The following is a 19,449-nucleotide window of genomic DNA, read 5'->3' as shown; positions in this document are numbered from 1 at the left end:
TCACGGGCCTCGTCATTTCATGCTCCAAAATAGGCCAAAAAAACCTGCAAAAACGAAGTTCCTCCAAAATATATGTGCAAGTGTGAAAATGACCAATAATTAGGCCGGGGTTAGGACGGTTAGTGATTTTGATATTAAATTCATGCCATTATCAAGGATAAACAAGGGATAAAAGGGGTACTTAAGGAGCGCCAACAATAGTTGTTTCCTATAGCAAATAAAACATGGTTTGCTAATAAATCAACAACTCAGTACTCAAACAGCAAGAAATTCAGCAAAAATTACTCTAAACAGAAGGTATACAGAGTAATTACTAATGAAAATTTCATATCAATTTAGAGAAATGCGTCTTCGGCGTTCGAAGAGGGAAACTACTAGGTTGCATGATCACTGAGAGGGGGATAGAGGCAAACCCAGAGAAGATCGAAGCTATCAGGCGGATGAAACCGCCAACCACGAAGAAGGGGGTACAAAAGCTAACAGGCCGCTTGGCTTCGCTCAACAGGTTCATTTCCAGGTCCGCAGAAAAGTGCCTCCTATTCTTCTAAGCACTGAAAGGCGTGGGTAACATGCAGTGGGGTGAAGACCAGGCGAAGACTTTCGAAGCCCTGAAGATATACATTGAAAATTTGGCAATCATGTCCAGCCCTTCGGACAAAGCGGAACTGCTCTTATACATCACCAAATCAGGCGCATCTATCAGCGCGGCTCTCGTCGAAGAGTGTACAGTTAAAGGGGTGCTGACGCATGTGCCAATATACTTTGTCTCCGAGGCCCTCAGCGGCTCAAAGCTGTTGTACTCAAAAATGAAAAAGATGGCATATGCTGTCGTCATGGCTACGCAAAAGCTTCGCTACTACTTCCAAAGCCACAAGATCAAGGTCCCAACCTCTTTTTCCCTCCGGGACATGTTTGAGAACAAAGAAGCCTCCGGCAGAATTGGCAAGTGGGCTGCTTAACTAGCTGAGCACACAATCGACTTTGTTTCCAGATTGGCAATCAAGTCCCATGTCTTGGCAGATTTCATCGCAGACTGGACACCAACTATGCCTTCGCATGAACAGCCGAAGATTGAAACCATATGGCAGCTTGAGTGTGATGGAGCATATCAGAGAGATGGAGCCGGGGCTTCGGCTATCTTGACAGCCCCTTCGGGAACACAGCTGAAGTACGCAGTAAGGCTCGATTTCAAAGGGTGCACGAATAACGTCGCAGAGTACGAAGGCCTACTCTTGGGCCTTCGGAAGGCGAGAGTGCTGGGAGCACGAAGACTATCTATCAGGTCCGATTCTGAGTTGATCACATGCCACATCAACAAATCCAACAGAGCACTGAAATCAGAGTTGGCAAAATACTTAGCAGCAGTGCGAAGCATGAAAAAGTGTTTTCTTGGATTTAGCATATGCAGTTTCCCCAGGTCGCAGAACCAGCTGGCGAATGTAGTAGTACAAAATGACCCATTGCCACCAGATGTGTTCTTCGAAACATTAAGGTAGGGCTCCGTAAATTGTGCCGAACACCCTGCAAAATTCATCAACGCCATAACCAGCGAAGACTGGAGGGCTATCATCACGGCCTATCTTCGCGAACACTTCGTCCCGGAGGATGAGAAGGAAGAAAAGAGGATGGCGATCCGCGCCCGAAATTACAGAATCATCAACGAAGACCTGTATCGAGGGGGGTCTGCACGCCTCTCCTAAAGTGCATCTCACGTGACGAAGGCAAGCAGCTACTCGAAGAGATACATGTAGGGATGTGCTCCTCGCACATCGGAACAAGGGCTTTAGTTGGCAAAGCTTTTCGCGAAGGATTCTATTGGCCTTCGGCGGTGGCAGACACACACGATGTGGTTCGCACATGTCCAAACTGCCAAAGCCATGCCCCATACAGCAAATTTCCACCCGACGAAGTGCAGTTGTTACCTCCGGTATGGCCCCTCGCACGGTGGGCCATCGACATTGTTGGGCCACTCCCCACAGCACCAGGAAACTACAAGTATGCTGCAGTTGCAGTAGAATATTTCTCGAAATGGGTCGAAGCCAAGGCGCTCAGAGACATCACGGCCGGAGCCCTACAAAAGTTCTTTTGGCCGAACATCATCTGTCGCTTTAGTGTTCCGAAGGAGGTCACAGTAGACAATGGCAAGCAGTTCGAACAATGGCAAGCGGTTCTTTTGGCCGAACATCATCTGTCGCTTTAGCTGGAAACCACCTAATGAAGACCTTATGAGCAAAAGCCTAAGGCAAGAAAGTCCTATCGAGCGAAAGCCGAAGGCTTGGTCAGAGTTTCTCGAACTAAAGAGCCGGAAACCACCTAACGAAGACCTTACGAGCGAAAGCCTAAGGCAAGAAAATCCTATCGAGCGAAAGCCGAAGGCTAGGTGTGACCCTCTCGAGCTAAAGAGCCGAAGCCACCTAATGAAGACCTTATGAGCGAAAGCCTAAGGCAGGAAAGTTCTATTGAGCGAAAGCCGAAGTCTAGGTGTGACCCTCTCGAGCTAAAGAGCCCAAGCCACCTAACGAAGAACTTACGAGCGAAAGCCTAAGGCATGAAAGTCCTATCGAGCGAAAGCCGAAGGCTAGGTCAGAGTTTCTTGAGCTAAAGAGCCGGAAACCACCTAACGAAGACCTTACTAGCGAAAGCCTAAGGCAGGAAACTCCTATCGAGTGAAAGCCGAAGGCTAGGTGTGACCTTCTCGAGCTAAAGAGCCAATGCCACCTAACGAAGTTCAGGACGTTTCTCTCCGAAAGAACAAGAGGCGAAGCATTGAAAAAATAGTTCGCCGACCCCGCCAGTCGAGCGAAGGGAGGGTGGCACTTCGCAGAAAACACTTTTACACGACTGCCGTGCTGGCGAACAAGCCACAAGTCGCTCTCACACTAGCCCGAAGGAAAAGGGGGGATGGCGCTTCACAAGACAGATTTCGCTCAACCTAGCGAACGAAGAAAGACCTCATTTTCACCCATCCACCCATACAAGGGGGGTTGGCGCTTCGCAACTCAATAGTGTATGGTCGAAGGGCAAAAACAAAAGAAAAAATAGCGCTCAATTATCACAAATACGAATCTTTGCCATAGTACGTACATCCACATATTACACAATAGCAAAAAAAAATTACATCAACAGGTTACATCCAAGGACTCTTTCTCGAAGACAATGCGGTCCGCATGACATATGAGTTCGCGGACCATGCGATCTAAAATCCCTTCGGCGGTTTGATGAAGAAAAGCTTCGAACTCAGCCCCTGCAACCCAAGGCAGCGCAATATTAAGCAAAGTCTTCGTCAAAAAATGCCTCTACGACGATACATAAACTCGTGCGGCATCGACTCTTCATCCACAGGCTCCGGCTTCGGTTCCAAAACACCCATGGGAGCACTATAGGTCCTGTTGGTGTCTAGAAGCCATTTTATCTCACGACGAAGAGTATGCTCAGCAAGAATCTTCACGTGTTTCTCAGGATCATGCTGGAACTTCGCAAAAAATCGCTTAGTATCAGTGTTCTGACGCTCATAAATACATTTCTTATTCGACAAGAAATCTTCAAAGGAAAGCCAGGGACGACGAGCACGAGCCTTCACAAAAGATTCACCGGCAACATAAAAATTTCGTTCAAACGCCAAGGAATAATACCTTTGGTAATCCGCGCAGGAGCCAACGCAGGGTCCTGCGTAGACACCGAAGGAGTTAGATACAAGAATTTCTTGTTTTTTGCATTCCCAAAATATACAAAAGACAACGAAGAGTGTTTTATCTTTTACACCTCCCCAGTCCCCGGTGCGGCGTCGCCATGGGCTCCGCCTCTGTCTCCGCTGGAAGCTTCGCCATGCAGATTGCCGGCGTCCACGTCACCGAGCGAAGGCCTCAGCTTTAGCTTGGATCTGAAAAAGCAAGACAAGTCAAATAACATAGCGAAGAGGAAACAAATGACCCAGAAAGTGGCGAAGGATCACCTGATCTGTCATGCACTCCAGCTCTAGACTGATCAGCCCCCGGCCTTTCTCGTGGAAGTACTTGGCAAAGTTCTTCGCGATGTTCTTCGGCAGCACGGGAAGGGCGTCGGGACGCAGAGAATTTAGCGAAGTCCATTCAAAAGACGAATCTCGATGCAGCCACAACTGGGCTTTCAAAATACCCGTCGAAGAGCTGCCCTCCGCCGGCAGCAAGCCGCAGACAGTAGCGCTAAGTGTCCGCGCTGCCACAGTAGCGCTTAACTCGCACCTGAAGTCTGCGCCAGATTCAGCCATCGCCACACAGGCGCGAACCCAGCGGAAGAGCTCGGAGACTTCGACGTCCACTTCTTGCGACAACTCCGGGGGCTCAAGACCGAATTTGTCTAGCAAGCTGTGAAGGTCAGCCTGCACTGCATCGGAGGCAAAGCTGAGAGTGTCATGCCATTGCTGGATGACCTCCCTCCCGCGGCTGCGCATGTCCTCAGCAAGCTTCCAGGCTTCTTCAGCCTCCACTTTGGCTTTCTCGGCACCAGCCTTCGCCTCTTCCGCCGTGCGGGCATCTTGGTGGGCGGCCTCATGGGCCTCGGCATTCTTCTTGGCCTCGGCGCGAGCAGACACAAGGGCCTCTTCAAGGGCAGCCTTTTCTTTCTCCAGGCTTGCCACGCGCTCCTCCGCCTCCGTTAACTGAGAGGCTCGGTCGCTGTCAATCCGCAATTGGCGTGAAGCACTGCGGGACGCGACGAAGGCCTTCAGGGAGAGGTCTTCGACGTCCTAGAGAATCTGGCTCATCCCAGTAGCCATCAGGCGTCTTTCCATAAGGGGGCTGCCGAAGGAGCCACCGGCTTCGGCGAGAAATCTCCTCTCTCGGTCGCTGCTTGAGAACCGGAGACTCCCGACGACATTGCCCCCGATCAACTTCGCATCGGGCATACCGAGAGCAGCACCCACCTCACATGATAGCTGCTGCTCTCTGTCGAGGTAGACACCGCGGGCTTTGCACCAGACGCCCCGGCACCAGCAATCGTGCCCTTGTCTGAAGATATGGGTTGACCCTTCGGCCCCGACCCACGTTTGTCGGCATCTTCGCTGCTCGACGAAGACGTCAAAGCCGAAGACATTGACGTGGCTGAAGGAGGAGTGGCGGGGACAGTGGTTTTTGGGAGTTCGGAGGCAGCTAAGATGGACTCGACCTCAAGAGGAAGTTCATCGTCACTCTCCAACTCCATCTCGCTATATTCTAGCAGCGGAGCTGGCTTCGCGGCAGGGGCAACCGCCGTAATGGGCTGAGCTAGGGCGACGGGGCTGTCCTTGCTTCCATCGTCTTCAGAATCCCCTGTGTTGCGAAGGGGTGGCGCAGTCAGAACATCCAACAACTTTGGGCGCTTCACTGCACGGAAGGGCATCATCGGCAGTCAACAAACGAAAACACATCGCGCGAGCCGATGCCTTGTTCGCCACGTTGGTTAAAGCCAATCCTCCATTATAAGGTAACACATTTATGATGTCTCGATTCGTGCACAGGGCTGAACAGGCGATTCAATGGCACAGGACTCAGCCCTCGATGGGACAGCGAAGCGATCGAACGTGGGCCGAAGGGTGGCGCTTCGAGAGAAGAAGTCGAGGTCGTCACCCCTCCAAGGAGGGATGACGACCTCGAGGGGCTACTGTTGGGGACGTCACCATCGGCCATCGACTAAAGGTCCGCGGACCGTCGGAGTCAAAGCGGAGATCGTCAATGACCATGCCTTCGCCTGTTAGGCGAAGGGCCGAAGGCGCCTTCGCTCCGAAGGGCTTCGAGGAACGGCGAAGACTTCGAGGGACGATGCGCGAGGAACTGTGAAGCAGCGTCTCTTGAATGGCTTTGGCCACGGTGGCGAAGATCTTGAGCGACGATGTGCGAAGAGCTGCGAAGCAGCGCCTCCTGTGTAGTTTCGGCGACGGTGGCGAAGACCGCGCGGACAGATGATGACGTCCGAGAGCGGGCCCGGGAACAGAGCAAGAATCAAGCTGTAACCCACTGCATAGTGTAAAAATACGGCCTTGTCCTAGGAATATTCCAAGAATCTAGTCGTTGGAGGGCATTACGGTGTAAATTACGGGGATTGGAAGGTAAACCATCGCCTATAAATACCCGGCTCATAGTACATTGAGGGGGGACATGGAATAGAGAGAGAGAATTCCAGACAGTTGTCCGAAGCCTGCGTATCCGCGGGCGTCGAGCTCGGACGGCCAGATCCGGCGGAGGAGCGGCACCACGAGCTCTACGTCCACGGCGGCCTCGAGCTCCCCTTCCTCTCTCTCTCTCCATCCATGGTGGCCTCGAGCTCCCCTTCCCCTCTTTCTCTCTCCGTCCACGGCGGCGGTGGGCTGCGGAGGCCGGGCACGGTTGCGGGCGGCAGCGCCAGCAGCTCCAGCGTCAACCGATACCGTCGCCCGGCACCAGCACTGGAAGTAGCGTGAGGAGGCCGACACTGGATTTTACCGTGCGGGATACTGTCTCCCGCTGCGGGCTTTTTTACTGTAAAACCATATTGCAAGTCAGGTTGCATTTCTTTTTCCGCACCCAGTGCGGACAGCCTGAAAACATCTTCTATAGTAGCGAAGCCGGACGACCGGACCTGCATAGGCATGTGAGCTTTGCAGCTACGCAGTGTCCAAATCCAATTCAACCAAAGTTAAAGATGAACATTTTTGAATAATGTAATTGTAAGCGATATGTGGAGGGAGCCAATGCGGATCGGAAGGAGCCAATTGTAAGATGAACATTATTTTTAAGGGTGGGCGTGTTACCCGCTCCTAAAAATGGTATTCTTAGCTGCGAGAATTAGGGACGGGTACCGCACCCGCCTCTAAAAATGTGTTTTTACTCGCCCCTAAAAATCTTTTTTGCAGTAGTGATTGTTAGTTAGTTAGATTTTCATCCCACAATGGTTACATTGGACACCTCAGTTTCTGAACTTCCTTTGAAAGAAGAGAAGAAATCGATATAGTCTGTGAGTTGTCTCATGTTTGTAAAATGAATAAATGACTGCAATTAGCTAGCGAAGAAGGAAAACAAGTTGCTGTTTGACAGTACGTCAGTAGCAAACATAAATATAAAAAACTGTCTTGGAACCTTGGAAGTCTGGAAATGTGGTTCTGGCTGCTAATTAGTGGCCTGGTTAACTAGGCTGGGTTCCAGAAAAATACTACGTATTATCAAATCATGGTAGCCATATTTTTTTTCTTTCTTTTCTTACATCTGGACTATTTCAAAAATGTCTCACTAGACAGAATATCCTTTAGCTACACATGTGCTAATTCCTTCTTGCATCAGTAGGATAGCTAAGGAAGCAATTGCACGTTCTCATTGGAAAAATAAGAAAGGTAGTAATATGCCCACTGTACCAAACTTAATTTGCAGGAATTAACATGACAATAGAATTGTGAAAAAAATCATTACACAAATGAAGTATATACTTATATTGTTTATTCATGGTCCAAGGATAGAACACATACACATCATTACATCCCGATTATGACAGGACGACATTGCAACAAGAACATGGCATCCATCATGATGACCTTTATTGGACAAAAGAAGGAAAAACAAACACATACATAAAACCGGCAACACAGTGGCTTGGATAAAATCGATCCATGATATCCAAGTTTTATTGAACACAAATTAAAGGAGCAACGTGCCCTTGGCCTTGGACATGAAATCACAGTGCATACGCGCATATGCATGATTAGGCATCAACTGATGATTCGATGCTGGCATACCCTTTGCAGAATTGGTCACAACCTTGGCCACAACGTTCCACAATTGTTTCCATCCCGTTGCTGCCGTCAACTGGTGATGTCCATATATATAGCACGGAACCATATTTATTTGGCATTCAATTCAGCCAAAAAAATAAGGAAAAAAGGTATCTTATTATTGTTGTTTGAGTTTTAACATTTTCGTACCGTCGTTGATGCTCATGTTGGCACACACGGAAGACCTACACCCCATGCTGCAGTGCTGAATGCTGACTGGTTCCTCTAGCAAACAAAACAGCTATATATGAGGGAAATGATTTCTTGATTGATGGAAAAAAAATGAAATGGTTGAATTCCTTAATTCATACCGGAGTCGCGGAACAAATTAAAACTGGGATAAGGGGGTTTGCATATTGGTTCCTTTTGAATTATACAGCCACATAGGCTTGCACAGACTTCCCGTGGTGGTTTGGGCGTTGGGAAACGACAGGTGTTGTAGCAGAGTCTTGCGGCGGTGTTCTTGAAGCAACTCTTGCCCTCTACTTGGGCGAGTTGCAGTACTAGTCCTAGCATGAGTACACACATGAGCACCTTGCTTATGATTCCCATGGCTCTCTGGTTCTCTTTGCAAACACGGAGGAATAATATAGTAGCTTTGGTGGGCTGGGTTGATCAATCGATGAGGCTGCACTTGCAAGTGATGCCTCCTATTTATAGCAGGCTATGCATTGCAAGCGGGTATGACTATTGTGATATACCTAAGTGAGTGCCATGTGAACCACATGCTTGCCACATAAAGATCAAGGTTAGCTGGAGACTTCTTCCCACGTAAAGACGAAGGCTAGCTTCCAATGCAGTGCATGCATGTTTGTTGAACACATGCAGTAACCCCAAGGATGGATGGATGAAGAAAATTTCGGGTAGTCCGGGGCTCAGGGTCCATTGTGGGTTGGTAATACAAACTAGCAGTGAAAGCTAGTACTGCCAGATTATAATACAAAACCTGCAATGATAATTTTTTTTCACTACTGGTTGTTTTAAAAATATGACAGTGATGTTCTGTTGCTTATGAGTTATGACTCGTCAGTGACGTCTATAGCTAGTATTACCATCGGTTTGAGTGGACCGGGTAGTGATAGACTAATAGTAGTGGTTGCAGGTTTTGTAGTGGTAAAGGTCACTGACTCACTGCCGGCTTTAAGCCCGTGACTTGGTGGTGAGTACCATCTCTTACTGCTAGGTTAGTGGCTTCAACCTGGCACTCATGGGTCTAGCCTTGAACTGGTAGTGATAGCCAACTATCACCGTCACGTTCCCAACCGTCAGTAATAGACGAGTCCTGATCGATGATAACCCACTGCCGGACCCAACCAGCTATACTGGTTGTGTACTGCGTCCGTTGTCTCATGCTCATCCGTTGTATGGTAGCTCTGACCCAAATATATCACTAGTAGAAATAGTAGTTTCCATCACTACTACAGAATAGGCCTTCGTTACAGGCCATTTGTCCCGGCAGCCTTTGGGCCCGGGACAATAGGTGGCTTTTGTCCCGGGTCCAACGGCTAGCCGGGTCAGCGGGGGGGGGGGGGGGGCAAGGCCTTTTGTCCCGGTTGGAGACAACAACCGGGACAAAATGTGGGCCTTTTATCCCGGTTGGTGGTTCCAACCGGGACAAAAGGCTCGCGTACCCTTTTGTTCCGGTTGGAACCACCAACCGGGACAAAAGGCCCCCATTTTGTCCCGGTTGGTGTCTCCAACCGTGACAAAAGGCCTTGGCCCCCTTATCCCCTTCCCTCTCCCCCCGCCCGAGCCATTCAGCTCACTTGTTTCATGCTGTTCTCGGCTCGGGAGGGAGGAGTTCTTGCTCATTTCTTCTCACCACATTTGTGAAGATCTTTGATTCCCCGTCCATCCATCGGCGCTAAAGGTTTGGGGCTTGTTTTTCTCTTCTTCCTTGGCTTGTATAGCTCATTTCATGCTTTAGAAATAGAGAAAATGTGTAGCTAGCTCATTTCTTGGACATTTAGCTAGATTGCATATGTAGGTGTGATTTTCTTTTAGATTTAGATGAGTATGTGGATAGTAGAAATTTTTAGAATGAGTGTAGACACTTCATGTGATGTACTTGTATACATGACCATATTGTGGATAGTTGATTTTTGTATTCATGAATGAATTAATGAAATGAGTATATTAGAATTTTTTGTAATATGAATGAATTATTCATGAATGTATTTATTCAGTACTCTAGTGTACTCCTGGAACTGAAGGGTCTCAAAGTAATTAGAAGTTATAGAGAATTCTTTCAATTAATTAGAGATTTCTTTAGGATTAATGATACATTTCATCTTTTTTATATGATTTCATTGTTATTTGCAAGAGTTATTAATCTGATCATTGTAATTGTAATAGTAAATAATTTTTGCATTGTAATGGTAAGAATTTATAATTATGTGGAAAATAAAGGTATTTTTCAGTAAAATATGGCTTCAGCAGCTGGAGAGAGTGGCGCCGGTGGGGGTGATCGTTGTCCTTCTGGAGAGAAGGGCACAACTCGAGTAGGTCGTCGGTCCAAAAAACCTAGTGCTTTTCATAGGGCAGCGCTCCGTTATTTGAAAAAAAGAATATAGAGAATGCATGGCAAGGGGCGAGGAACCTCCATTTGATCTTGAGGATTTATTGCGGCGTTACGGTTCGTCACCACCAAACTCGGAGGTTTCAGCTCCGCCATCTTTTTCTGTGCCAGCAAGAAATCCGTTAGAACATTCTGCGTTCTAACGCAAGGACGGTTGAAAACCTATGTGTTGTTGACCGAATTTTTAAATTTCATGTATAGTACTCCTTTGTTAAGTTCTGTAATGGATTAAGTACTCCTTTTAATTAATCAAGATATATGATGGATATTGCATATATTTTAATTATTAATGTTATTTTACATTTAGTTTAATTTAGGTTTGATATATTTTATTTATTCGATACGTGTAAAGAATTCAAATCGATTTATTTAAAATGCAGATGGACCGGCAATGGATGTATAATGCTGACCGACATCGATAATGGACGACAATACTTAAGTCCTGCCAGCTATACTCTTTGCAAGGAAGAGAAAGAAACCATGTTTGACTGCTTGAGCAGTATAAAGGTTCCATCTGGATACTCATCCAATATAAAAGGAATCTTAAATTTGGCAGAGAATAAATTTACAAATCTCAAGTCCCATGACTGCCATGTGCTTATGACCGAACTTCTTCCGGTTGTGCTGCGGGGGATTCTGCCTGATAACGTCCGGTTAACCATCGTGAAGATATGTGCCTTCCTCAACGCAGTTTCTCAAAAGATAATTGACCCGGAGAATTTGATAAAGTTGCAAAACGATGTGGTGCAATGTCTTGTTGGCTTTGAGCTGATATTTCCACCATCTTTCTTCAACATCAAGACACATCTTCTAGTGCACCTTGTCAAAGAGATTGATATCCTCGGACCAGTATTTCTACACAACATGTTCCCATTCGAAAGGTTCATGGGGATACTCAAGAAATGTGTTCGTAATAGAGCTCGTCCAGAAGGAAGCATCGCCAGTGCCTACGGAACTGAGGAGGTCATTGACTTTTGTGTTGACTTTATTGATGACCTTAAACCGATTGGAGTCCCTGAATCGCGATATGAGGGGAGACTAACTGGAAAGGGTACATTAGGAAAGAAATATTATGTCTGCACAGATGATTTCTCATTCAAGAAAGCGCATTATACGGTTCTTCAACAATCATCCTTGGTTGACCCATAGATCGAGGAACACAAGAAAATTCTGCTCTCCAATTTCCCGGAAAAGTCTGAGGCATGGATTACACGTGAGCACATGAACACTTTCTACAGCTGGTTGCGGAAGCATCTAATGCATAACATGGATATAAGTGAACAACTGTTCTTATTGGCTAGGGGACCATCTTGGAATATCTTAACATACCAAGGGTACGAGATAAATGGAAACACATTTTATACGATAGCCCAAGATAAAAAGAGTACCAACCAAAACAGCGGTGTTCGTATGGATGCCACGGACAATAATGGAAAAAAGGACACATATTACGGCTACATTGAAGAGATATGGGAGCTGGATTACGGTCCCAATTTCAAGGTGCCTCTATTTCGTTGCCAATGGGTTAAGCTATCTGGAGGAGGGGTAACAAAAGATGAGTATGGGATGACAATAGTTGATCTCAACAATCTTGGGTATAGAGACGAGCCATTTGTCCTAGCCCAGGATGTTGCTCAGGTTTTCTACATTAAGGACATGTCCAGCAAGCCAAAGAAGGGGATAAACAAGCAAAAGGATGAGCCTAAGCGACACATAGTTCTATCAGGAAAGAGAAACATCGTTGGAGTGGAGGACAAGACAGACTTTTCAGAAGAATATAATAATTTTGTTGCCATTCCACCTTTCGAAGTAAATGCTGATCCATGCAACCTGCTAGCCAATGATGATGCTCCATACTTGCGCCGTGATCATAATCAAGGGACATTTGTGAAGAGAAAGTCTGTTACCGCTAATCCTTCATGTACTTGAATCATTTTATATTATTGTATAAAAACATAATCGCAATTCGAATACTTTTATTATATATGTACTGTACAATTATACTTTATGTGTTATATATATTATTTTATATATTTTTCACTTAATTACTAGACTCAATTATAATTTTCATTCAATAATGGATTACTCAACAAATTTTATTTATTTCATGAAATTACATTCACATTAACACACTATACTCTCTCACTAACACACACAATCTCACTAACACACATTATCTCTCAAACTCACACACTACTCATTAATATCATGAAATTGCTTAATTTTATCTAAAATTCACTTTTTAAACATTAATATCGTGATAGAATCCACTTTCTGTCGAAAAGCAACAGTTTGAAAAAAAATTTCACCTAATATATTTTTGCATGGTCAAAATAACAAATATGATTTAAAAAAGTTAGATATTTCATTGACCCAATCACTTGAATGAAAATTAATTATTTTTGTTGCGTGTATCAAGTTTATATAGAGATAAGAAATTTTGTTCCATAATTTTATTAACTGAATTAACAAATGAAAGCCAATTTTAAAAGAGAAGTAAAAAAAAACAAAAACAAACATAACATTAGGCGGGAACAAGGGAAAACGGCCCCTTTTGTCCCGGGTGGTAGATCTACCCGGGACTAAAGGTGGGCCGCGGGCTGCGAATTTTCCCGGCCCGCCCAAAAGCCCCTTTTGTCCCGGGTGAAGCCACCACCCGGGACAAAAGGTCCTTTTGTCCCGGGTGGTGGCTTCACCCGGGACAAAAGGCCCCCCCATATATTTCCTTCCTCCCTCCTTCGCCCTTCCCCCAAACACTTGTTTCTTTTGGTGTGCCGCCGCCATCCGTTCCCTGCTCCCCCCACCGCTCGAGCTCCCCGAGCACCGCCGCCGTCGACGTCGCCGCCCAGAGCCCCGCCGTGCGAGCCCAACGTCACCGAGCGGCCTCCACTGCACGCCGCCCCGGCCTCCACTGCACGCCGCCCCGTGCCACCTCGGCTTCGCCGCCCCGGCCTCCACTCCGCACGCACGCCCTCGTCTTCGCCGCCCCCGGCGGCCTCCACTGCACGCCGCCGCGCCGCCACCCTCTCCGCTGCGCGCCACCGCGCCGCTAGCTCCCCGCCTCGTCGTCCAGGGCCGTGCCGCGCCCCTAGCTAGGTTTCCCTGCCGCCCTGTGTGAGTAGTGTGGCTGGCCGCATTTTCTTTTTTCTTTTCAAATTTTATGTTTATGTAGAATTCAATTATTAGAATTCAATTATCATGTATGAGTAGTGTTAATTTAATTTATTATATATTAAATAGAATTCAATTATTAGAATTAGGTGCAAATTTTGTGCAAATGTTATTAGAATTCAATTTTGGATATATTATTAGAATTCAATTATGGATATATTAGTAGAATTCAATTATGGAAATATTATTAGAATTCAATTTTGGAAATATTATTAGAATTTAATTAAGGAAATATTATTAGAATTCAATTTTGGATATATTATTAGAATTCGATTTTGGATATATTATTAGCAACAAATTATGGATATATTATTAGAGAGAATTTCGAGAGAAATAGAGAAGGAAATATAGAATTAGAGAGAATTTCTATTATGATGTTTTCATTATTTAATTATGTCATTCAAAGACTTTAATTCATCATGTATTTATTATTTTTTATGTCATTCAATGAGTTCAATTTATCATGTATTTATTCTTTAATTATGTCTCGAGCTCGCAAACTCGCGCTAACACACAAACATTTCCGATAGTTTCCGATAGTTTCCGATCGTTACCGATCCCAACCGAATCGTTTCCGATAGTTTCCGATCGTTACCGATCCCGACCGAATCGTTTCCGATAGTTTCCGATCGTTACCGATCTAAATATGTGGATTATTTAGATAATTTTTTTAAGGGTTTTATTTGTATTCATATTTTAGTTACGATGGACCCGCGACACACAGACGCGGAAGACGAACAGTTCCTGTTGGATATGATTGGCGAAGGTCAAGGAGATGTCGCTGAACAAGCTGATGATGGCAGCAATACCGACATATACTTGAATATGTCCGGTGATGGAATTGAGGCACCATCTATTCAGGATGACGCTGCTGCTGAACAAAGTGCTAATGTACATATCACAACTATACTTATTTGTAGTGACAATCATATTTTCATCTGAATCTATATGAATACTATGAATGTTTTTTTATAGCCGTCTAGATCATCGTCGCAGCAGAAAAAAGACGAAGCGAGGCCCAACAAAAAAACTGGAAGGGCGGTTCATTATAACGGAAGTTGGTCCAGATGGTGAACCGATCGCTCCAGAAGCTGCCACCAAAAAATTCATAAGACAATCCGGATGTATTGTTAGGGACCACATCCCGATCAGCTTCAGGCTCTGGAAAGCTTCCAATCCAAGCGAGGAACGGGATGCGGTACCCGAAAGAGAAAAAGAATGGTGCTGGCGGGAGCTTAAGAAAAACTTCACGGTTCCAGCTGAATCCGAAGAGATATGCAAGCGCTGGACCCTGAGTAAGATGGCCGAATAGCTGCGATCATTCAAGAAAATTTTGACGAAGAAATATATCAAGACCGGGACCACACCCGTATTTACCGGCGAGCTCGAAAAGCTCAGGGGTCACTGGGATGCATTTGTGGAATACAAGTCTTCAGAGCTTGGGCTTCAGAAGGTGCAGAAGGCAAAAGACAATGCCTCGAAGAAAGTGTACCATCACAGTCTAGGCCAAGGAGGCTACAAGCTTGCAGTACCCAAATGGGAGAAGATGGAGCAGGATCTGCTTGACAGAGGCATCCAACCTGTGACCATGAACTGGCCTGAAAGGTCAAGGACCTGGTTTTATGGTCACGGGGGAAGCTTGGACTCATTGACTGGTGACTGCATCTATGGGCCAAACATCCAGCGAGCAGCCCAGAGACTACAGGAGGCCATACAAGCAGCGGCCGAGGGAACATTCCAGCCGGATAGAGAGAGGGACGAGCTGACTTACGCCCTTGGGAATCCAGAGCATCCGGGCCGCACAAGAGGCAAAGGCGTGGTTCTGTGGAAGTATGGGTTCAGGGATTACATTGATTCATATAGAAGCCGGCAAAGAAGAAAGAATGATGAGCGGGAGCACTTGCGAAGGCTAGAGGAACGGCTCATGTCACACGATCAAAGACTGGAGGAAGAGGTTCAACGCCAAGTGGCCGTAGCAATGAGCCAGCAATAGCAAGCGCAAACGGTGCCTCCAGAGCCTAGTGTCGCAGCCGATCACCTGTCTCAGCGGAAAAGCAGCTGCGCTTCCACAGACGTCGCCATCGCCGAGCCCACGGGGATCCAGGCCGCAGTTGAAGCGTCGGCCCCGCAGCGATTTCCAGTGGATGAGATCACCCACCGGACACCTTGTGACCTGCAGACTGCCGTTAAGAACTTAATGTTCACTGTTGCGTACGGTACCGCCATGCCAACCGAACTAGGCGACGTGTACCACGGGCAGCAAATTCCGCCTAGATACACAAGAGTTGGCGTGGAGCAGGTGTGCCAGGGTTGGGAGACGCTCGAGCTTGATATTCCTGGAGGTGATGGGGAGAGGACACTAGCAGAAGCCATTCATGGCTACATCCTATGGGATAAGTGCTACATTGTCCTAAAGTCGGATGATCAAACACCAAGACCGGCATCTCAGCATGCCTCTCCAAGACCGGCATCTCCGCAAAACTCCCCAAGGGCAGCACTGTCTCGGCAAGGTTCACCGGCACATTCTCCATCACCATCATCTCATGCGCCGATGAACACTCAAGCGTCACCGTCGCCTCCATGGTCACCCCCTCCGCCGCCGGCAAAGAAGCAGAAATGGCCGCCGGCAAAGAAGGTAGCTGCACCGGCTAAGGAGCCTCCAAAGAAGAAGGAAAAGGAGAAGAAAACCAAGGAGGCTCCTATTAAACCCTGGGACATGAGCCTTGAAGAATGCGATCGGATAACTGAAGAAAGAGTTAAAGAGCACTTCAAGCCGAAGCCGAAGCCGGAGCCCGAGAAAGTGATAAATCCGATAGATTTGAAATTTTTTAAGGGAATGTGCGAAGCAAATAAGAGAAAATTCATTCTGAGAGACCCCCCTTCAGACTACGAATGCACAATTATCAAAACTACTGAGAAAAAGAAGAGACAATCAAAGTCGTCGTCGTCCGACGTTCCACAGCTCGGAGCCCAAAAGAAACAATCAATAGAGCCTCTCGTAGTGGGACAGACGACGCAAGAACAAGACTTTGTTACATTTTTGAAAGAATCAAACCTGACGGCCACTTAGATTGCAGGGGTAAAAGATATTCCAAAGGCCGATGTGGTCGTCAAATGGACGTTTGAGATCGGCAAAACTCTTGTACCCCCCGAAGTAGTGTCTGTGCTTCCAACGCAAATGTATAAGCTGCACCAGCACTACATGCGTGCGATGGCCGATTGCATCTTCATGCAGGGCGCAAAGATTAAAGATGACGATTTCTTACGGGGGGAGGCCATTATATGGATAAACTGGGAAGAAATTTACCAACTATTCCATCAGGAGGCCCTCGACATCTCTATGGTCGGCTTGTGGGTTCTGTAAGTATTTTACTCTCCTTACGTATTGTTTTGCATGATCTCAACATACTGATCTCTTGATTTATTCGGTATCATGTAGAATGGAGATACATACTTGCAGAAGAAAGGGATACTCTCACCTCGGCTTCATCGACCCAATTACTTGTAATTGGAGGCTTCTACGTGACAATTCCGATGAGATATTCCAAAACTTGTTCAAGTACATAAGCGTTCATCACAACAAGCAAATGATATTGTTTCCTTACAACTTTGCATGGGTGATTCCTTCCGTCTAACTCTTTCTATTCTGTAATTGAATTTTTTAAACCTTAACTACCAAGAACTGCCTCCGTATAATCTTGCAGTGAACACTTTGTCCTAATTGTCATAATTCCCGAGAAGAGCCTACTCGTGGTTATGGACTCATTGAGGAGACCTCCAGAACAATACGAAAATCTTCTTAACATGATGAAAAAGTAATTCTACCACTACTCCGTCGATGACTGATAATTTGAATCACTTTGTTACTTGACTATAATTGTTCTAATCATGCACAGGGTTTGGAAAGAATTCGCTAAAAATCATCCAGGCAAATTTGACAAGGAATTGAAGATCAAGACAGATTTTCCGGTACGCACTTGGATGATTCGTTGCACGATTCATTAGTTTTATTATATATTCATGTAAATACCTGATAATTTCTTCTCTCTTAAAGTGTATGAGGCAGAAACCAGGCACTGTATTGCACGATTTCATATGTAAAGGAATTCACATGTATAGATATGTGTATACATATATATATATATATATATATATATATATATATATATATATAAGTGAATTAATTTATATATGAAAACTATCTAGGACAAATATTATATAAGTAACTATATATATATATATGTATATATTAGTGGAGATCATACACACTGAATTCCAATACATAAGTTTAATTGAAATGCAAAAGTATAATTGAAATAGAAAAAGAATTGAGAAAAGAAAAACATGAAAAAAAGAGACCTTTTGTCCCGGTTGGTAACACCAACCGGGACAAAAGGTCCTCTTTTGTCCCGGTTGCCACACCCGGGACAAAAGGGCACCCCCTTTTGTCTCGGACTGGCGTTCCCGGTTGGGAAACCGGGACAACAGTGGTTTCCCAACCGGGACAAATCAACGTTTTTGTAGTAGTGCATGATGTTTTCTCGGCATGATGTTTGAAACTTTGTCATTGAACAGAACCTATGACGAAAATCTCAAGTTTGTCATAGGTCTTCGGTGGCAACCCTCGGACACTATGCAACTGTGATGAAAGTAAAAAAAGTCACAGGACACCTGTTGGTACTTTGTAACGCCACGAATAAAATCCGCAAGCGCACGGATACCGTTGTAGCTTTCATCCAGGAGTATTACAGGGTATCGTATCCACTGAGAAACGTGACTATACTATCTACGGGTTCAGGCTCATCCAAGGACACACACTTGTGTAGGAGGGATAGGACAGAGAGGACTTCCTAAGATCTAGAATCTATGTTTAGAGGAAGAAACAACTTCGCTTTATACTTCGAGCTACTAGTTTCCCCTAGATTAAACAAGCCAGTTGCTCCGGTAATAATGCTCTATCCTATGACCGAACATGGAGGGTTACTAGGGCTCGAACAGGGCTATCACCACATGCCGGCTACTTCACAATCCGCGAGAATATAGAACAACTGAGTGGTAAAGTCTAGCCTAGACACCACGTCTATGCTATTCCGTACTAATCCTAACCCTGGCCAAGATTATCCTTCTCTATCCGGAGTCTTAAGCTAGGATCAAATGCTACTCTAAGCATACACTCAATTCAATAGAAGGCAGAAGACATAACTTGCAACTAAACTCTAATTCTAAATAAGAAAGTCTCGAACACTTACAACCGAATAAGCATCCATCGAGGTACAAGCGGAGAAGAGTGCCGACGGACCCGCCATTTCTCCTGACTATCTTCCTCACTCTCGTAGAGGTACAATTTGGAGAAGAGCGCCCCTCCTGAGTACCTCTACCCCTAAACTCCCTAAGACAACTCTCAACTCAAGTAAAAACTCAAGAGGAAAGTGAAGTGTTGATGTGTAGTGTGTGTTAATTCTCACCCCTCCCCTACTATTTATAGGAGGGAACCACCAGCCATTCGCCCAGAGATTGAGCCAAACCTCCATGGAGGACCAACCACACTTTTCCACATGTTTTCTGAGAGGAGGTGGGGCCCGTGGGTTGCCGCCACATGGCCGGCCGACCATCATGGTCAGCTGGCTGTGGGCTGAGCCCGTTCGGCCCCATTCTTGGTCTGGAGGCTGTTAGGTGAGTCCTCATGTCATGTATGGGGGGCATGGCTTGTCTTAAGGTGGTTTGGATGCTCTGGTGGGCTCGTGGATCCTCGTGAACGCGTCTGATTCATCGAGAAGGTGTTGCCTCAGATTGATGATGTGTCACCTTGCTTGTGGGCTGCATTCCTTCTCATATGAGGCTGTCTAGTGGGCCATTTGATCCTTGTACATAGTTGAGCATTTATACCTTGGGTAATACTTGCTAGTTTCTTGTGTTTTTGGCCCAAATTCACCTGCACACATTCTCC

General features: G+C 46.0%; 1 protein-coding gene across 1 annotated transcript; it reads right to left on the bottom strand.

The window, feature by feature from the left end:
* Positions 1 to 7,483: 7,483 nt before the first annotated feature.
* On the bottom strand, positions 7,484 to 8,419 carry LOC120642974 (thionin BTH7-like). Its single transcript, XM_039919524.1, has 3 exons — positions 8,065 to 8,419; positions 7,904 to 7,978; positions 7,484 to 7,787 (listed from the first exon to the last, which is right to left on the bottom strand). Exons 1-3 carry the CDS (start codon positions 8,303 to 8,305, stop codon positions 7,684 to 7,686), a joined length of 420 nt encoding a protein of 139 aa, XP_039775458.1. The 5' UTR covers positions 8,306 to 8,419; the 3' UTR covers positions 7,484 to 7,683.
* Between the last annotated feature and the right edge of the window lie 11,030 nt (positions 8,420 to 19,449).

The sequence above is a fragment of the Panicum virgatum genome, chromosome 7K (assembly GCF_016808335.1).
Source record: "Panicum virgatum strain AP13 chromosome 7K, P.virgatum_v5, whole genome shotgun sequence".
NCBI classification, from domain to species: domain Eukaryota; kingdom Viridiplantae; phylum Streptophyta; class Magnoliopsida; order Poales; family Poaceae; genus Panicum; species Panicum virgatum.
This window is presented reverse-complemented; position numbering and strand designations above follow the sequence as displayed.